Source organism: Astyanax mexicanus, chromosome 6 (assembly GCF_023375975.1).
Source record: "Astyanax mexicanus isolate ESR-SI-001 chromosome 6, AstMex3_surface, whole genome shotgun sequence".
In the NCBI taxonomy this organism is placed as follows: Eukaryota; Metazoa; Chordata; class Actinopteri; order Characiformes; family Acestrorhamphidae; genus Astyanax; species Astyanax mexicanus.
In genome coordinates, this window is record NC_064413.1 from 41,299,657 (window position 1) to 41,319,561 (window position 19,905).

Genomic DNA, 19,905 nt, shown 5'->3' on the forward strand with positions numbered 1-19,905 from the left:
TGTACATGTACACTGGTGCTTAAAAGTTTGAGATTATCAAGTCCTAAAAGTACATAAAGAGAACCTAATAAAACAAGTGAGCCAAAAATATTATCCTTGGACAGAAAAACAATCCAAAAGTATGTCAACCTCTAGGAGTAGCAGATTAGTTTGAAGGTGAAATTAGCTTCAGGTGTTTCGGTCAGGATGACAACCAGGTGTGAGCTGTTTTATTCATTGATGGAACAATGAATTTCAGAATTATATCAGAATCCTAATGGCAAATACCAGAACATCTGTCCATGAACTCAATCTCAGAAGATGGATCATGCAGCAAGACAACAACCCTAAACCCACAAGTTGTTCTACCAAACAATCGTTCAATAACAATAAAGTTAATGTTGTGGAATGACCAAGTCAAGTCATGACATTAATCCAATGGAAATTACAGATTAAACCAGAGAGCGTTGAGTACGGTTTCCCATACCATCATAAGACTCTTGGACACTGGAGAAAACTGGTACAGAAAGATGTCTGGCTGACCCACATAGCAATGCCTTTAGCTCAGTTTAACATTAGACTAAACCTCCGTTTTAGCAGTGAAGACAGTAATTAGAGGTCTGACAGGTGAAGTGCAGTAATAACTCAACAACTACATTGTACTTAACATTGTGCCTAAATTCCATAAAGGATTTTTATTAAAAGTTAACAAGGCTTTTATAAACTGGATCTCAAAAGAATGTGGATCATGCAGCAAGACAACAACCCTAAATACCACAAAATTCTACCAATTTTTTTTTAAGGACCAAGTCAAAGTCCTGACATTAATCCAATGGAAATGTTGTGAAAGCACCTGAAGCGATCAGTTAATGTGAGGAAACTACCCAACATCTCAGAGTTAGTTGCAGTTATTGCTGTAAATGCGGGATACCTCATATACTGAAATCTAACTGTTTTGGCAGTCACAATATACAATATTGGATAATTTTCCTAAATTAACTGGGTTTTTATTACTTTTTTAGGTTTATGCAAAAATATAGAAAATGTTAAAGGGTTCACAAACTTTCAAGCACCACTTTGAACACACTGAACAGTGTTGCTTTCTGAAGACCATTTTCAGCTAAGATGAAATGACGATTTACAAGCCTTTAATGACAAAGCCCAGACAATTACAAGCACATATGCAATGATGAAAAGTCCAAAATAGTCAGAATATCTTTTATTGAAGTACATAAAGTTAATTGCATCAAGTTTTTTTTAAATAAACTCTTTAATGTACAGCTGGTATCTCATCAAAATCGACCTCAGTTCTAAACACTTTTATACAGATTAATAGAAATGTTGAATAAACAGACATTTCAAGTATATATTGTCCTACTATACCTTAGTTATTTTCTTTCCTCTTCTTTACAGTACATACAAACAGTATATACATTTCTCCCCAAAAATCTGCACCGATCTGCTTGAAGAATGCATTTACATCCAGCTTCAGACGAGCTTGTTGCACTGGGGACACCCAAAATAACAACCTGACAAAAAGAATTGGCTAATGAAGAATAAGGAGACAAGAGATAAGAAAAGGATGTGTAGATTACTCGTCCTGGACCAGCTGGGCAAATTCACTGTTAAAAAAGGACTGACCAGCGGCACTTCACCAGAAAAGGGAAGAAGTGCTGCAGACTTCTCCAGAGAGACAGTGAAAATCATAGATGTTCCCTATTTGACAAGTATTTGGAAAAAAACTTGGATTAGAACACTTGTAGTGGAGCCCATCCTATTGTATTCATTTTTTTATTTTTTATTTTTTACATTTAATCTCTGCCTCTTTACAGGGGTATGTTTGCTGGACATTCATTAGGCCAGGTAATAAATCCTTTTTTTTTTTTAAATAAGAAACTGGCCTTAATTGTTCACTTATTCAAATTATACGTACCTCGTGTTTTTTTTAATGATTTTTTATTTTTGTATTGTTGCAATCAATAAACGGCGATATAGATGTGCATGTCTTCATCTAATCAAACAGATGGTTTAAAAAGTTCACTTCTAGGTGTATGATATTGAAATGACAAATCCTCAGATTTTTTAAAATCATGGATTGAACAGGTGGAAACTAATTTACAAATTCCAATCAAAATAATTCAATATTTCTAAAGATCTGAAATGGTCTTACATGGAGTTTCCTCTTTGAGAAAGAAAAAAAGTGTTTTTTCCAGAGTGATGTATCAAACTGTTTTTTTTTTTTTTTTTTAAAAAGCACATTTCCTGTGTGCTTTTTTGTGTTGTTATCAGAACCAAAAAAGTGTTTTTCCAGAGTGATGTATCAAACTGTTTTTTTTTAAGCACATTTCCTGTGTGCTTTTTTGTGTTATCTGTATTGTAATGAACATTTCTATCACAACAAAGGATCTGAAAGGGAACATCACCTAAAACTAATGTTCTGTAAAGTTGTTGAGACTGCTAAACAGTGCAAGTGGACTCACTGTGTTCAAATGAACAGACAACGTCATCTACTTCATGCTTTGTTGAAACTGTAACAGAACGCACTATTAAGGTGCAATGGTTTTTCGAAGTTCACAGAGCACAGCTCTTTCTCTTCCTACTCTATCTACTGCTACTGTTAGTGGAGACGGGTTCATGCCCTAGATTGTCTCTTTCAACAGTAGGCAGCATGTAGGTTCAGCACAGATGTGCGATCTTGTCCGTAAGCACCTGACAAACGCACACACAGCCCTTACGATTTCACCTCGCTTCTATGACCGTGTTTACACAGAGCACAGGGTGCTCATCTGTTGCACTTTCCCCAGGTCTGTCAGCAGCTGTTTGATTCGGCACTTGAGCTGAGGCAGTCTGGCCAGAGGATCAGGAGGCTCCAACTCCCCAGTGAAATCCAACCAGCTCTCCAACACTGAAAACACGAGAGAGAAGCAGGAATTTCTTTGGTCAACTTTCAAAAACGTTTATATCTATTTTTGCAGGTCTTCCAATCTAACATAATGTAAATAATTTGACAGTTATATACATTGTGTAGAAGCTTCATAAGTAATGGACCAATATAAAAACTCCAAAGTTATTTAGAATAAAATCTTTTTGTATCGACTTTCACTGAAAATGAAGGTTTTTCCTTGGTAAAGTTGACACTATTTTCTAAACAACAATAGCAATGGCATGCAGGCTTTTATATATTTAGGGTTCATACACTTTATAACCAATAAATTTCCATGATTTTTTTATGACTTTTTCATGCCTTCATGGCAAATTTTCATGACTATACGATTTTTAAAAAATCAGTGCATGGACAATAAAACCAAAAGTCAACTAAAACTGATTATAGTGGGCCTAAAATGAATCGGATAAAAATGCTGATGTTCTTTAATAATAAAATATAGTCAGATCCTGAGAGCTCCATCGTGTAGGTTTAGATTAACAACTTAAATGACGTATATGTTATCTCAAAATAGATTTTCTCCGTCGATAATCGGAAACACAAAGATTTGAAGACCAAATTTTCATGACTTTTCCAAAACTTTGAGTAATTGAGAAATTGCTATTTTCAAATTCTATGACTTTTCCAGGTTTTTCATGGCTGCATGAACCCTGCATAGTAGATATTTTGCTAAAAAATATAACAACTTGAATGCTAATCACAAGTAGCTTTGTTCAAAAGAGTCAATTATATTAATAGTGAAAAGCAAACTCACCGTCCAGCTCTTTCTCAATAAGGTCCATCCGGCCAGCCAGATTGTTCTGGACATCCTCTATATGTGTGAGCAGGTTCATCTGCCACTGTAGACAGTTTCTAGCCTGCTCCACCTGCCCTGAGCTGCTTTCTTTCATACAGCCAGAGAGTGAAATAGCACTACTCACCTGCACAGACAGACAGACAGACAGACAGACAAGACTTTAAATGGGGCTGGTCATTGAAGAATTCTAAGAACAGAACTATCACACCAAAACTTTTAAATCACTGCAACTAAGCAATGTGAAATTACACTGTGGATTTGTGAGTTTGAACCACAACACTGACTGATTAGAGCATAGGGAGGCGAATTTAATAGTAGTTTGGAAGTTCAGAGCAGCTTTAAGGTGGGACACGAATCAGTCAGAATCCATCGCAGCAAAAAAAATGTATTGCTTTGATGCACAGTGAAACATTTTTTCTGCATACAGTTACATTTCTGACCGAGCTCATACAGCTTTTAAACCAAAATGTACTGGGGGACAGTGGGGGACATCTGTCAGCCTTGAGAGTGTAGGAACCCTTAAAGGTTTTGCTGAAATAGAACTTGTGCTGGTTTTACTGTCAATCCCACACATTTCTAACTGTAGATTTGGACTGGTTCTGCCACAGAGTATGACTGTTAGTTGTCATGCCCCGAAATAGAAATTCTGACTGGTTGTCTTGCTAAGTTTGACTTTCTCCAACTTGCTGCCTATAGAGTAGCATCTATTCCAGTTAGGAAGAGTGAAGTTCTTTTAATACGAGATCTCAACTTCAGCCAAACCAAAAAAGCAGCACAGCTGCTCTTCTGAGAAAATGAAATTAACATTTATTTGGCCTGTTCTTTTTAGGACAGTTCCAGACAGCGTGTTTGATAGGTCTGATCTAGATGTTTATAATACCAGTGGGTTATTTTATTAACTGGTGTACTGCATGATGTATTGACTAATTAATACTATCCTAAAAAGCACAAACTGTACAATTTCAAATTTAATCAGAAAAGCAACAAAATCTAGTCACCTCCTCCTCCTTTGGTACAAGCAACACTGTCTGAGGTGTAGTCTGGGACGCCTGCTCCTGAGTGTGTGGATGGCCTGTGCTAGAAGGCTTCTGGTAGCTGTGCTCGCTGGTGATGTAGGTTTCAGGGTTCGAGTTCTGGTTGAAGTGTTCTTGAAACATGATGCAGTCAGGAACGCCACCCATTGGCTGGTCCTCATCAGAGTTTACCCAGGAACTAGCCCACAAGTGCAAACTGGGATTGTGTTTGTTTCTAGGGAGTAAGACATTTAACAACATATTACAAGCAAGTGGCATAAGCCTTTATAAAAGGTAATAATACAATACCGGGTAACAAGACTCAGATTCAAATTCTATCAAAAAAACGGTGGTGACAAAAGTAGTGCTTACTCACAAACTATTTTAAAAGGCACTGGACATCAGGGATGTTGGCAATAATAGTATAATCACAATTATATTTGCTCATGATACAATACAACAAGTCTCAAAACTATGACCCAGACAAAATGCATAAAAGTGTGCAAGATTTTAAGAACTGCTGTTGAAAACTCAGTGCAGTGATATATGTTTAAAATATGATCCAGAACATCCAATTAAACAGGGCTCATTATGCTCAACATCAATATCACAATATGCTAAAATATTTAAGATTTTTTAAGGAAAGCAATTTTATCATAACATTTTTTTGTTCCACAATAACAAAAAAAAAAAAATCACAATATTGCCCACTTCTAATTATACAAATGCATAAAGCTGTTCTGTGCCATTTCTGTATTTTTCTTACACAGACAAAAAAATGCTCTTACTGTAAGACGTCCATTTTTAGCTGCAGCCCGTGGAGCACTTTTTTAACACTGTAAACATCGGCCAGTAACTGGTGCGTAGAAACAATCTTCTTGGCATTCTGGTGCGAGTAGTTTTCCGCCAGGAAGGACAAGCCGTACATATGGCCTTTATAAAGCCAGTCTTTATCATGACGATATTTGGCACTCCATCTCTGCCCTGATGCATAAATGAATGAGATCATGTTTCAGAGGTCAGTTTTATTTTCTTCAATATGCTACTTTTAGTCAGCTTTCATTAAGTTAAAATACTGAGTTGAGTGTGTGTCTTATTACCTGGTGGGTCTCTGCAGATGTAACAAATATATTGCTCAGGGATACTGTCCTCAAGCAGACCCATACACACACTATGCTGCCAGCACATACACTCCTCACACTGTAGGAGAGAAACAACAATATACACACGATTACAAACCACACAAGACATAGCAATATATGACATTATTCAACAGTTGTGCAAATCATATCTATGTTCACTCTAAGATTTAACACAATTATAATCTCGGGTAAACTCAATTAAAAATTAAACATATAAAAACTCAGCTTCTACAGGATATTCAAAATGGATCAAACATGAACAAAACCTTTTTAAATCTATCCTAATTTAACACACCAGACTAGACTATTCAGAGGATTCTCCACAACAGATTAGTTCAAGTAGTTTAATCAAGTTATTAAGATTGAAAGTGGAACTAAATATTACTTTTTTTATCATCTGCAGAAATTACACGTGCTACGATTGCCCCCTAGCGACAGCTTTTTGAATAACCAAATTTACACAAATCTCCTGCGAGGCAATTTCTCTGCTACATCTCATATTTATTAAATCTTAATGAGACTGGGTGTTCTGTAACTGCAGTCTAAATATTGGGCCAATATTCACAGCCTTGGGAAAACAGAACTAAAATTAAACTGTTAATGAATCATCTTCTGGACCATTACATAAGTCATTTTAGGAACCCAAAAGTAAACAAATAACTTATTAGTTCTGCTTTATTAGTTTATGCATATCAGGTGTAAATCTGCTTACAGATGATGTGGTATCTGGAGTGGTTTCTTAACATGCACGTCATCTCATCAGTTAAAACTTACTGCAGCATTAGTAGTACAAGCAGTAGTAGGATGAAATAATAGAAATGATCTTAATGATTCTTATCTAAATCAGGCAATTTACAAAAAAATACAGGGCAGCAATCAGAAAACACACTGCTAAAGACAGAAAACACAAAGCCTTCATAATAAAGCAGATTCTGAACAAGTCTGCATTGCCGAGAAAGAGTATCTGGTTATGTGTAAAGGTCACAGGCTTTATGCAATAATTTACAGATGAATGATTCTAAAATAAATAAATAAATAAATAAAACAAGTAACAGTACTGGAAGACCTTATTTAAAACCTCTCCATCAGCAGATCTTTAGAATGTACAGATATTTTATACTGATATAGCTCATACACTGAAGATTACAGTAAAAAAATCAGAATGCCTAGCTGACACTAGATTACAAGTTGACTAAACTAACACCAGCCTTTTATTCATTTTACTGCATTTGTAGCAGGTTTATGTAGAATATCTGCAAATACAGAGATTGCCCACTAGTCCCACATCTATGCAAAAATGGTCATGGCTAATCTGGCTTAGCCTGAGAACAGAAAAATATATTGTTTAATTTTTATTCTAAATTTAAATTATATATTGTCAGTTTAACAGTTCAACCTCATTGCTTCCCTTTCACCCCAGTGAGCTGGAGCAGAAAACCAAAACAAACCCACATTGTCACTAGTGGGTGAAACAGTGTGTTAATAGGTTTTGCAATACTTAAATGACTCTCAAAAATCAGCATCAATTTAAAGTTAATTTATAATTTAAGTGTAAAATACATGAAAAACAAAATTACACACAACACCAAGTTCTTGCCAATACAAATTCCTGTCACTGTCCAAATACTTTTGACTACACTAGATGGTTGGTTTTAATACCAAGACTCATTATTACTGGTTAAACAATGATAAAACAGTAGATAAGAAGGATGACTCACTTACTTTAGTGAGATGACATAAAATGTTCCTGGTTCAATTAAATTAATCATTTTGGTCACAGTGCCTTTTTGTGTTTAACAAACCTGAATCATGAAACCATTTTCTTCATCCATCTCACAGATGCAGCGGACGATCTCATTAGCTGTTACTTCTTCCTCATCCTGAAAGTCCTCCATGGTGATGGAGTCCAGATCCTGGTTGTACTCATCACCGCTGAACAGCAGAGACTCTGTGGTAGAGTCCTCCAAGAAGTCTATGTCTGACAGATCTGACGAGACATTAGAGAAGTAAACGAGGTAAACGGTAAAAACCACAGCCCAATAAACCAAACATGTAGTTTATAAATACATATTCAGAGCTAGCATTCTTTTAAAGTAACTGAATACTCACTCTCCCCAGTAAGATCAACTGACAGAATGGCACGGGGGTATTGGAAGGCTGAGTGTTTGGAGAAGGAATTGGTGGAAGAACGAAACGGAGAAAATGATGATCTCTCCAAGTAGGACACAGAGACCTCGTCCATGTCTGAGTAACCTGAGGGGGCACAAGATGTTTTTTTTTTATTATTGATCTCAGCAGACTAGACATGCTTAAACATTTTATTATCCAATTATCTTTTCACTTGGATAGACACACTTACACTTACTCACACTCACACTTACTTAGACAGAACTCTGAGACAAAGTTAGAAATCGTCTTTTTAGACAAGAATTACATGCAATAAAGAAAATGTAATATGTCTGATAAACTGTGAGCATGGTTTGAATTTAATTTACCCCACACTGAGAAGAACACTCAAACTAATATGCTTGACAAAATAGACTCAGCAGCACCCACTTTAAATTTCAAGTGGCTTTTCCCCTTTTTTCTTTGAAAAGATGTTGAAGTGTGTCTTCAAGTGTGAGGAAGCTTACAGGATATGTAGAATACAAACATCTCTTACAGTGCTGTTTCGATTTCTTCTTCTTCTTTTTCTTCTTCTTCTGCTTGATTTTAAAAGGATCCTTGTCTTTTCTGTCTCTGCGTTCTTTATCCCTCTTTTTCCCTGCTAAAGGAATAGTAACAAAAGGTCAGCATGATATTTAGCAAAGCTCTTGAAGAAAACAGCAGGAGAAAACAGAAAACAGCATCTAAAGCAAAATTACCAATGAGCTGGCATTTTTCTTCAATCTTGAATTTTCTTTCAGTCTTTATACACAGTCCTGAAAACAGAAAATAATTACACATTAATAAATAAGATAATAAACTATGTCCTGAGTTTAAAATGATTTGTCCTGATTTACAAATGATGTTGCTTTATGGGTACGTTTACATTACAAGCCACATTGCTCAAATCCGACTTTTTGCTCAGCACAGATTTGGCTATAGTGACTGCTCACATTCACAAATGTAAGTGACCTGAATCTGTGTGTCTCACATGCGCACACTGATACATGTAAAATTTCACCTATTTGAGAAACGACTTGTTGCTTTATAAAGGGAAAAGTGAAAAAAGGCCAGGCGTCTTGCGTCTAGCTGCAAAGCTGCACCAAGAGATGTGTGTGGGTATGAAAGAGAAACACATAGTGCATGTGTGAAAGCAAAAAGAAGCATGAATTCCAATCTGACCGTTCACATTTATGCCGCATGTCCCTGGATCGGATACGAATCCGATTTAGGACCACATATGAAAGTGACTCAAATCTGATAAAAAAAAATAAATAAAAAAAATTTATTTGGCACGTTCACACAGCCATGAAAAAATCAGATCTGAGCCACATTGAGCAAAAAAAAAACAAAACAGATTTCAGTCACTTCAGCCTGGTAACGTGAACAAAGCCCAAGAAACACAATGATGTGAAACATTAGTTTTTTAAGCAATTAGAAATGAATCCAGAAAAAACAAAATACTCCAAATTAAAGCAGCATTACATAACTGTATTTTGGACTGGTGCAGCGATTGGTTCACTGTTACATCACTTCATGATAAAATGAAATATGCCAGTAATCAGCATTACACATGTTCACATGCTTTTGTTGTCAATCTTAAGGGTGGAGGATTTGTGAAAGAAAATGTAAATGATACACAATGCCGCTTTAATATTAAGCTCATTGACTGCAAAATCCTAAAAATTAGAGAACTGACAGGCATCATAAATCTTATGTAAGTCATGTACCTGTTTCTAAGTGTTTGTCCTTATCAGTGACCTTCTTGAGCATCTTGTCATGGAAGTTGTCAAAAGTTTTCTCTTTCGTCAGAGGAGGCAGTGAAACTTCAGTGCTGTCTGAGCTGACAGATGCAGAGGACCGCTTCTTTTTACAGAATTTGGGAGGCTTTGGGCAGGAGCCAGCACAGTCCAGCTGTAACATATGGCCTTGTGGAGACAGAGCTGTAAAGGAGGATAGCACCGGTAAACCAACTGGGTAATTAAGCACAGCAAAGACAGTCTTAGATTAAAAGATAAGAAATGAAACACTGATTTTAAACAACAATTTGCAACATTAGCCACTTATCATTAATCTTCTGTGATATATGAATGAAACTGATGAAGAGGTAATTTACACTAACAGTTCATTTAAAACAGAAATCAGACAAATATCTAGATTCTTGGACTAAACTCATAATTGGACATACAGGAGGAGGTGGAGACTGTCCGGCGCCTCTTGTTGTCTGGTATCTCCACCAGAGTGCTGTTGGGTACAGAAGCGGATGTGGCCCTGGTGCGACCAGATCTCTCAGGTGAGCACACTTCACTCTCCAGCTCCTTGTCAGTATTGTGGTAATACTTTAGGTGGTAGTCCAGTAGCTTGGCTTTCCGGAAGGCTTTAGTACAGCCAGGAATTTGACACTTGAACTTATTATGGTCCAGGTCAATCAAAGGCTCATTAGGAGAAGTGGGGTCATCAGATCTCTTGATGTTTATTACTGGCAAAAAAAAACAGTAAAAAGACACGTCACTTAAATATTCTAATCAATTACTACAGTAATTGTGGAGTTAACAATTACAATCTATATAATCTAAATTTGTTTAATCATCAGAACAAGCAAACAAGAAAAGATATGACCATTTTAAATATTTTTCAGCAGTGTACTTTTTTTATCCCTATACTTTGTCATGCAATTGTCTGGTTAACCTGATGCCATATCACTACCCAGTATAGTTTAATAACATAACAGGTACATACGGGGCTCCCTAGTGTGTTTGTTGGCTTTGGGGGTCCTGGAGGCAGTTTTTATACCTGCGGCTAGACAGAGAAAGACACAGTCACACACACACAGAGATGGTGAAATAGGAAAGAGGAAGAGAGCACAGCTTGTATCAACAACATCTCTGACTGCAACTTGACAAGTCTGAGGTGACTCATTCTGTATTTGTACATTTAACTCATCTTAACCATTAAAAAGATGACAGTAAGTTACTGTCATTGTTGTGTATGACCTACACAAGCATACCTGTTACAGCAGGTGATGATTTCTCTGCCGCATGATTAATTAGCAACATGTCAGTCATCCTTTCCTTTTCAGGGACTGGAGACTGAGCAGTTCCAGGGGGAGGAACTGAGGAGGTATGTATGGAAGAAGCTGCTGTGCTTGGCTTGTTTACACAAGGTTCAGTCTTCACCACGCAGCCACTGTCACAGTCTGAAATAAATTAGAATTCTGGACTGAGGTTGTTTTGAGTAATGACTTCACAAAAACACTGGGGAAAGGAAACATGCCTAACCATGTTTTCCATCTGCATCCCTTGACAAAAAACAGTGGTTGGGGAAAGTAGGCTTAATCATCAAGCATGATTCAGCGAGCCATAAATCAGCATGAATAGCAAGGACTGAAATTATTTGAAGGAGGTGTGAAACCATGTGGAGTTAAATTGTGTTTGCCTAATCTTATTCCTGTAACTCTACTTTTAAGTAAAATCAATATTGTTTAGTCTGCTGATGGAAGGTTTTCACCCCTTTAACTGCTCCAACTGACAGCGCAATTATAGACTTAATGTCAATTTCATAACATATCTCACAAAGCATAAGACAATATTCATTTTCATTTCTGTTCTTTAACATACAGGCACCTTTATTGTGCAACCCAGTACTGAAAGTCAGATATAGTTTAAAGATTTAGCATCAAGTCCAGATTTTAACTACAACTTTATTGGGGTTCTGCAGTCGTGAGTGAGGTCTGTGTTGCCATCTAATCAGGAAATGCAGGGTCCTGTCCATTTCACACAAATTACACTACTACAAATCGCAAAAAATAGATCATATTATCTGAGCAGCTCTTACGATTAAACACCATCCAATAAATGTCCTAAAAACACTAATCACATTCAACTAATCAAGATCCTCAAAAGCAAATTGACTAATAAAACTCCTCCTGGAACAGTTTCTGTTAAGTGCTTGGATCTCCTACCTGCTTTCTGTGTGTTGTCTGTCCGGGGTGAGCTCTGATTGGAATCCTGGTTATGTGGTGAAGGGGGGCAGGTTGGGTCAGAGGTTGTTGCTAGACGCTGAGATCTTCTCCGCCTCTGAGGTGAACTTGAAGGAGCTGTTTTTATATACACAAACAGAAGGTCAAACACACACATACACACACAGACAGTTACTTATAATGTAGATTTAGACCTTATGTCACACATAGCATGACATCGACCCAAAAATATATCTTTATCAAGCTGCAAAATATACACGGACACTGTGTATTTTTGTGTAAGGCCATGCTTTATCACAGAAAAGGGTTTAAACAAACACTTGACTGAGGAATTCCACACTTTTTTAATAACCAGCAACCAGCAACAGCAACTAATAAATAAATAATGAATAAAAACATTTTGAATAAAATAAAATGTCTGCAGCAATTATGTCATAATACCACCTACCAATTACAACAAAGGAATCTATAAATCAACCACTAAGCAATCGATACCTCTGAAATACTCAACTAGATCTTGCTTAAATCTTGCATAGATATGTTAACAACTCAAATACTGAACGTAGACCTGCACATCAGATTTTCACCCTAAAACGACAATTCTGTCATAATTACCATCAGTTTCATAGAACCTAAGGCAGAATTCTAAGGGGCTCCAGAATTAGAGTTTATTATATGTACCAAATAATTAATAGTAGTAACTACTATGGGGTTTAGTGCATTAAACAATAATGCCTGGCTCACACTACAAGATTTTTACTGATGATTTTAAAAAATGCGTGAAGAAACACCAGACACAAACATTCATTAATCATTCATCCCAATTATCTTGTAGTGTGAGTCAGGCAATATACAGTAACTGTTCTATTCAACTCTTAAAAATCCATGTTTTATTTATATCTAATGTGTTTTAGCTTGTGGGATTTCCTTAGTAACATTGCTGGTTCCACCAATTTTCTACAGCTTTTGTTTTTATCAAGCACCTTGTTGGACAGCGAAGTTGCACAGGATCATCTACTTCCCCTACTTTCCTCCTCTATCCCACTATTTCCCTTTAGCCTCTTTTTTTTTTAAACCACGAACTTATATTCTATGTCCTCTATTACTCTATGTTATGTACATCAGTACTGTAAGTCGCTTTGGACAAAAGTGTCTACCAAATGTAATGCAATGTAATGTAAAATGTCACATAAAAATATCGCTATGTAAAAATCACATACACAGCATATATGAATTCAGTCTACACACAGATGAAAGTAAGAAGCTTTCATGAGTTAGTTCAGTAACCATGTAATGTCCTAGTAATGTTCACCAATAAAGCCTTGCATAAACAGACTGATTTTTTAAAAACCTTTTATGAACAAGATCAATTTTCGACATTAAAAATAAGCAGCTCACAAGTTAAAAAGTAACATACAAGGCAATCAACCCCACCTGTGTTCATATCAGGGAGCGTGTGAATGGAGCTGGGTGACGGGCTGGGTTCTGCGGCTGTGCTTGTGCTGCTGATGGTTGACTCCCCAGAATCGTGTTTTAGTCTCCTTGACCGTGAAGTGCCTGGGGAGTTGGTGGAGAGAGGAAGAGGATGCCTTTGGGCAACAACAGACAGGGTTCTTTCCTCCCCTGGGCTGTTACTGGCTGCTGTATCTCTGTGTGAGGAAGGCTGCAACACAATGCAAGAAAATAAAGTAAATAATCCAGAGGGAGCATTACTGCCCTAGCACTGTCAAAATTGAATAAAAATGGAAACCCATGTTATAAAGTCCAAGTCACACCTGTTGTACAGACATGGGAAGTTCTTCCTTACAGTCGTTTTCACTTTTCACACATCCTAGGAAAAGGTACAAAGCATAAATAAATTTAAAAAAAGGGTAATAATCTTACACATTCAACAAATACACTATCCTGTATTAGCTATTATCCTGTAAACTAAAATTATACTGCATCATTTACAAACAAACCCAGTCATGGAAATGCTGTGTATGCTTCACTCTTTAATGAGTCAAAACATACCTGCAACTTTGTTGACGCGAGCTCTTTTCACATTACAGAAACTGTCCTGTCTGCTTCTTCTCCTTTTTGTTTTAGTCATCTCAAGCTCATCGGGGGACGGCTTACAGTCGTCCTCATCAGAAGAGGCTTAATAGGGCAAGGGGACAGACACATGATTGGGGGGGAGGCAGAGGGGGGAATCTTATGATAGCATAATCCTCTACATTAGGAAGAAATTTGTCTTTTTTTTTTTTTGAAGTTCCTAAGACCTCAACACTGATGCTTTATAATTTAAAAGCAACCTAACTAAAACCAGATTTAGGCAAGCTTACACATTATCATCCATGCATTGCATTTAAGTATATACTGTAATTTACACACTTACAGTTCAACTGGTTAAACATTTGTTAGTTTTTTAGGTAAGGCAGAAAAAAGAAGAAATTTACAAGGATTTAAAATTGCAAGAATACTGCTCCTAAACACACATCACAATCCACAATGGACTACACCAAGAGGCACAAGCTAAAGGTTGCCATGGCTCCTACAGTCTCCTAAACTAAACATTAAAAACAAAGCAAAGAAAAGTGCATCTAAGTGTGTTTCCACAAATAGCCGTTAAGATCAAATGTGAGCATATTTGATAGTTGGGTTGGTTTGAGGTTTAATTAAGTTTTTACCACAAACTAACTGCTCCAGGTTTCGTAGGAACCAGCCTGAGACCACCTCCTCTCACAGGTCCTGGTGCAGTTGTTTTGGTCTGCACTAGAGTTTGATTACTGTATTCATACCTGTCATACATACTGCACCAAGGGTGCAACCACACTTTTTTACCAAACCAGATGCTAGTGTAAAAACATCCTTAGATACCCTGTGAATCTCACAGAACCAGAAGCCTTTCGCAAGAAATAAGTTTACCAGGCTACAAAAAAAATTGACAAGTTGTGATACTTGCCAAAAGAACCTCATTAAGGTTATTAATTATTAATCATACATGGTGTCCAAACATTTGCTTTGGGTTTTTTTTCATTTTGTGTCATCTTGAAATTGTCGAAGATGCAAATGAAAAATGTAATCTTGTTTAAAAAAAAAAAAAGTGTCTTTAACTTTATGTCTTTTGGAATTCAGGTCACCAATTCATCCATTAGCTATTCATAACAACATATTTTGACCAGAGGTGCCCAAGGTATTGAATGCCACTGTACAAATATATGCAGAATATTAAGGGGAATAATATGTATATTTAACTGACAGATCTAATTTAACAACTTAACTAATACTCTTAGTACCAAGTCCATCAGAGTCTGCCTCATCTTCCTCCTCCTCTTCTTCTTCAAGTTCATCAAACCTAAGATCAGTTCTGTCCTCTCGGTCTTTGTTGCTGTTGGCACTAGTGCGAGGCCGACATCCTCCTTTAGTCTTGGCAGCAGCTGTAGCTGCCTTCACAAGGGCAATCCAATCCTGCTTCAGCACACAGAACAGGTCACTGGTCAAGGCGAACATTAGCAACAGCAACTGCATAAAAATTCTATCTTAGGCATTGGCTTATATAACTCAAATATACATAAAAACAGCCTCTGAAATCGTGTATGATAAAATAAAGATGGATGAATGACAATTCAAAGAGGGACATTTCAAACTTTTCTATCAATTTGAGAAAAATGAGAAGTGAGGGAAGAAATAATACTCAAGATTTGAAATAACATTGTAAACATTCACAATCTGCAGTTTAGTCATCTATGGCATCTTGGGGAGAAAATTATGGGAGAGAACTTACTTGTCCTTTGGCATCATCTGGCATCGATTTAATATGAATCCGTTTCACACAGCGAACCACCCCATCATAAAACTGGACTGTGTAAGTTCCTGTGAATTAAAAATATATCTTATTTAAATTGGCACTGACGTAATTTTTCTACCTATAAGACTGACATTTTTTAACAATATATATTCATATCAAAACACAGTGGAAAAAAAACAGACACTTGCCCTCTTTGTTGACACTTTCGATCTTGGCAGGGTAGTATCGACAATCAGTCCATCTGGCAAGAACTTCCTCACCATCCCTCAATTCCTGTAGTTCAAGCAAATACACAAGCTCACTTAAAATCAGTTTTACATCACAGATGAATTTTCATTCTTGCATTTCTTAACATTTCATACAGTTTAAACAATTAGAACACATCTCACAGCAAAATGAGAAAGTTAACTTCTTACAAATATTTAGAAGCTATTACATGCAATGACATTAGGAAGTGTGAATAATATATAAACATACAGTCATGTAGTTCAATGGTTTTCAAATCAGTCAACTGAAGTTCCAACTGAATTTGTTAAACTTTTTTTTTTTAATCTTGAATCTTTAATACTTTTCCTAACACTATTGCTTTTGACATTTAACACTTTAAAGCACTCTGTAGGACTCTTTAATGAACTTAACTATCTATTTAACGTGAAACTGGTAACAAACCCCCACAGACTCGGTTACTTCTACAAACAATTAAAAATGGATGAAGTTCAGATAAACCTAAAATCTTTTTTTTTTTGCGGTAGTTGATGGAGAAAAAAACCCAAACAATGATGAGACAAGCAGTTAATAGAGAGCCAGATCAGGGCAGATCGGCGGCTGAAGTATGTATGTACTTGTCTCTGCTGTGGCAAGTCTGTTTGGTCCTCTGTGCTCTCTGTACATCCAGGAAGCTCACGCAGGCGAGATGCTCTCATCTCGCTGAGTCTCTCCTGGTAGGAATGTTTGCAAGAAAACAATACTTCAATTAACAATCTCATTAACAATTGGTTAATGAGATCAATGAACAACCCTTCTGATCTACATAATGGAAATGTTTTTTTTTAACTAGAACATTCCTTATAAGGCATGTAACCAAACATGTTTTCTGCAGTTCGTACAAGTCAGTTTCTATCCTATACATTTCAGTCTGGGACAGTTAAAGTCTTCCACAGTTTTAAAGTGTTAAAGGTATACAAACATACAGACACCTCTTCTTCTTCTTTTAGTCCCTCTTTACGGAGTGCTGGTCTCTCTAGAGGACGTAATCTACTGCTGTCCCACAAAATCCACTCATCATATCTATGGCTCCAGCGGTCAAAATGGACAAGCATCTTCCCCTCCTCATAATCAATCTTCTCAATACGTGATGGATACCTACATGATTGAATAAAAAAAGGTTCCAGGAGTTCATAACTTTGTAAGTCTTATATCCAAATATCCAAACCAGCATATATCCTGAAATTCACTTGAAACAGACTTTTGGCATTTATGGCATCATGTTACAGTGGTGGTGAACGGAACAGTGCCTTGACAATACTGCAACGTGTTCTTGCACATGTATGAAACTAAACAAGAGCATGCCACATGAAAGTTGACAGTACTAGTTCAAGAAAAAATATATTTAGAATAAAGCACCCATGACCATTTTTACCACAGAGAAACATAGTGGAGATGAAGAAATGAAAGATGCGGACATACAAACAGATGGTTTAAAAGACAAGTTACCATTTTTGTAGATAATCTTGAGCCTCCACTCTCGCTCCAACCTCAAAAGCGATCCCAGGCCGGTTAGGGGGTTTCTTGCTCATCTTTAAGGTGATCTGCTTGGATCTTTCTTAAGAGACATGCGTTCTCTCAACCTGAGGACAAATTAATGGGTGAAAATGTAAAGGAACGTAAAACAACACAGTTGTAGGCAGTTTTATCATTCAACAAAAACAGTAGTTATCCTAGCTTATTAATGTTGATTTCTTTGCATGGGCAACAAGCCCCTATCCCCTATCCCTAACATCGTAAGCCTGTTGGGAGCATCAGCTAAAAGTGCTGTAATTAAGAATGCTGTGTGCCAATGGAGGTGGGCTATTCGACAAATAGCTAATTCACAAACAAGTTTGCACTGGTTATCATGTTCCATTACACCACAAATGCATTCACACTGGATTCTCCTTTAAAGATACAATATGTACTTAGTGTTTTCCTACAGGGATGTTATGTTTACCTTATCGGACATGCTGCAGAGCTTGTTATGAAAGAAAGGTGCTTTGATAGCTGGTTAGGTATTGTACCTTTAAGAAAGCACAAACATTCATGCAATACAGCAGTTTGTAACATTTCATAACTAACTAGTTGCCGTTAGTTTTACTAAAATTAAATTACCAGGACAGAATAAGAAGTCAGCTAATTCTCAAACAAGTTTGCACTTGTTATCATGTTTCACATCGGATTCCCATTTAAAGGTTCAATATGTAACTTAGTTTTTTTCTACAGCTGTTTTTTACTCTAACTGACAAGCTTGTTATGCTTGTTATGAAAGAAGAGTGCTTTAATAGCTAGTTAGTTGTTGTACCTTTAAGAAAACACAGTCATGCAACACAGCAGTTTGTTATATGTAATATAAATAACTAACAGTTAGTTAGCGTTAGGTAGACTAAAATTACATTTCCAGTACAGAATAAATGGTCTAGATAAGTACTGGTCTCGTGCAGCATAGATAACCTGTTTAACCATTAAATACACTAGTTAGATAAAGTTAACTACCTAAATTAGTTAGCTTAAAGCTGGTTATAGTCAACCTACAAGGTAAGAGTTAAGTTTACTAGCTAATAACTGCATTCAAATGTAGCTTAACTAACATTATCTATATATAGCTAGGTGCTTAGCTAGATAGATTGAAAGTTAACCAAACTAAAGCTAACTAATTAGTTAAGTTCACTTACCTTAGTAGCAAAACAAACGCTTAGCTATTTAGTTAACTAGCTAGCATAGGCTCGTAACCTAGCTACCTAGCTAGCTGGCTGGCTGCAGCATTAACAGTGACAACAGCCTTTTCAGTCGTATTTAGCAACTGAAAATATTTTACAACACATTAAACACCATTGCAGAGCAATAATCGTAGTTTCGTGCCTCTCGAATACGCGAATAACAGCATTTGACCCAGTTCTGTTCAGTCCTAGCTAGCTAGCCATATTTTCATTGCACTTGCCAGTTAGCCAGCTAGCACAATAGCTAGCTAGCTTGTTTAGCGAGTTCATTCACTTTTCTGCAGGTTCCAGTCCGATCTGCTGCGGTTTGCGCGTAAAGTTATGCTCCTTAATACCAGCTGAATACAGACAGCAGTTCTACAGCTACAACTGAACACATACAGCCACCAAACGACCTGCTGAAACCGCAGCTAGCCTAGCTAACATAGCCACAGAGCTAACTAGCTAAATGTTCCCCAGAAGGCTTAGCTCGCTAGAACTGTACCAGCTGATCTGAGCACTGCTGCTACTGCTCCAGTCAGAGAAATAAAAGTAGCTAATGTGAAGAAAACCAGACACAATACTTTACTCCTTCATTAAAAGGGCAGCCATAATACCAGGACTGCACCACACAAGCTGTGTATACGAGCGCGCTGGGCTTTACCTCTGTGAATTCATTGAGAGCTTTGAGTGTTTAGTTCCTAATGTGCTTTCTGTTCATTCTTCAGTTCAGAGCTGTTTCAGCGGGGGGAGGAGGGGGAGGGTGGGCACAGACCGCAGAGGACGCGTCGCACGCACAGGTCACGTGACGGTACACGCACGCACGCACGCACAGTGACGCTCGGCTGTTATATTTTTTATGTTTCTTTTGTAATTTTATATTTGAAATGTTGAAGACAACATTTGTTTGTTTTATTGTCACAAACGACATTCACTTCTCACAAGTACAGAACCAATATAACTAAGCATATAATTTGTATTATTTGGCATTTTCTGTTAAACAACATAACACAAACTAATGAAAAAAAAGATAAATATACATATTGTAATAACTAAAAATAATGACTAAAAATGTAAAAAACGACATTTACTTTCCATAAGTAAAGACCAAATATAACTAAGCATATTAGTTGCATTTTCTGATAAACAACATAATAAAACTTATGAAA

General features: G+C 36.8%; 1 protein-coding gene across 9 annotated transcripts; it reads right to left on the minus strand.

Moving 5' to 3' along the window:
- Positions 1 to 1,183: 1,183 nt before the first annotated feature.
- Positions 1,184 to 19,494, minus strand: phf20l1 (PHD finger protein 20 like 1). 9 transcript variants are annotated; one of them, XM_007249693.4, is made up of 25 exons: positions 19,401 to 19,494; positions 17,995 to 18,061; positions 17,502 to 17,635; positions 16,979 to 17,150; positions 16,631 to 16,726; positions 15,977 to 16,061; positions 15,765 to 15,853; positions 15,277 to 15,451; positions 14,012 to 14,137; positions 13,774 to 13,829; positions 13,433 to 13,661; positions 11,981 to 12,115; positions 11,027 to 11,215; positions 10,759 to 10,818; positions 10,208 to 10,498; positions 9,750 to 9,962; positions 8,739 to 8,795; positions 8,537 to 8,641; positions 7,984 to 8,127; positions 7,677 to 7,861; positions 5,833 to 5,932; positions 5,521 to 5,716; positions 4,718 to 4,967; positions 3,678 to 3,843; positions 1,184 to 2,884 (listed from the first exon to the last, which is right to left on the minus strand). In XM_007249693.4, the coding sequence occupies exons 3-25, from the start codon at positions 17,582 to 17,584 to the stop codon at positions 2,742 to 2,744; spliced, it is 3,345 nt and encodes a 1,114-aa protein (XP_007249755.3). In that variant the 5' UTR covers positions 17,585 to 17,635; positions 17,995 to 18,061; positions 19,401 to 19,494; the 3' UTR covers positions 1,184 to 2,741. The 9 variants fall into 9 exon arrangements, with proteins under 9 accessions (XP_007249755.3, XP_007249756.3, XP_007249759.3 ...); XM_007249694.4 differs by lacking the exon at positions 19,401 to 19,494 and adding an exon at positions 18,713 to 19,257; XM_007249697.4 differs by lacking the exon at positions 17,995 to 18,061 and having other exon boundaries at positions 16,985 to 17,150.
- Between the last annotated feature and the right edge of the window lie 411 nt (positions 19,495 to 19,905).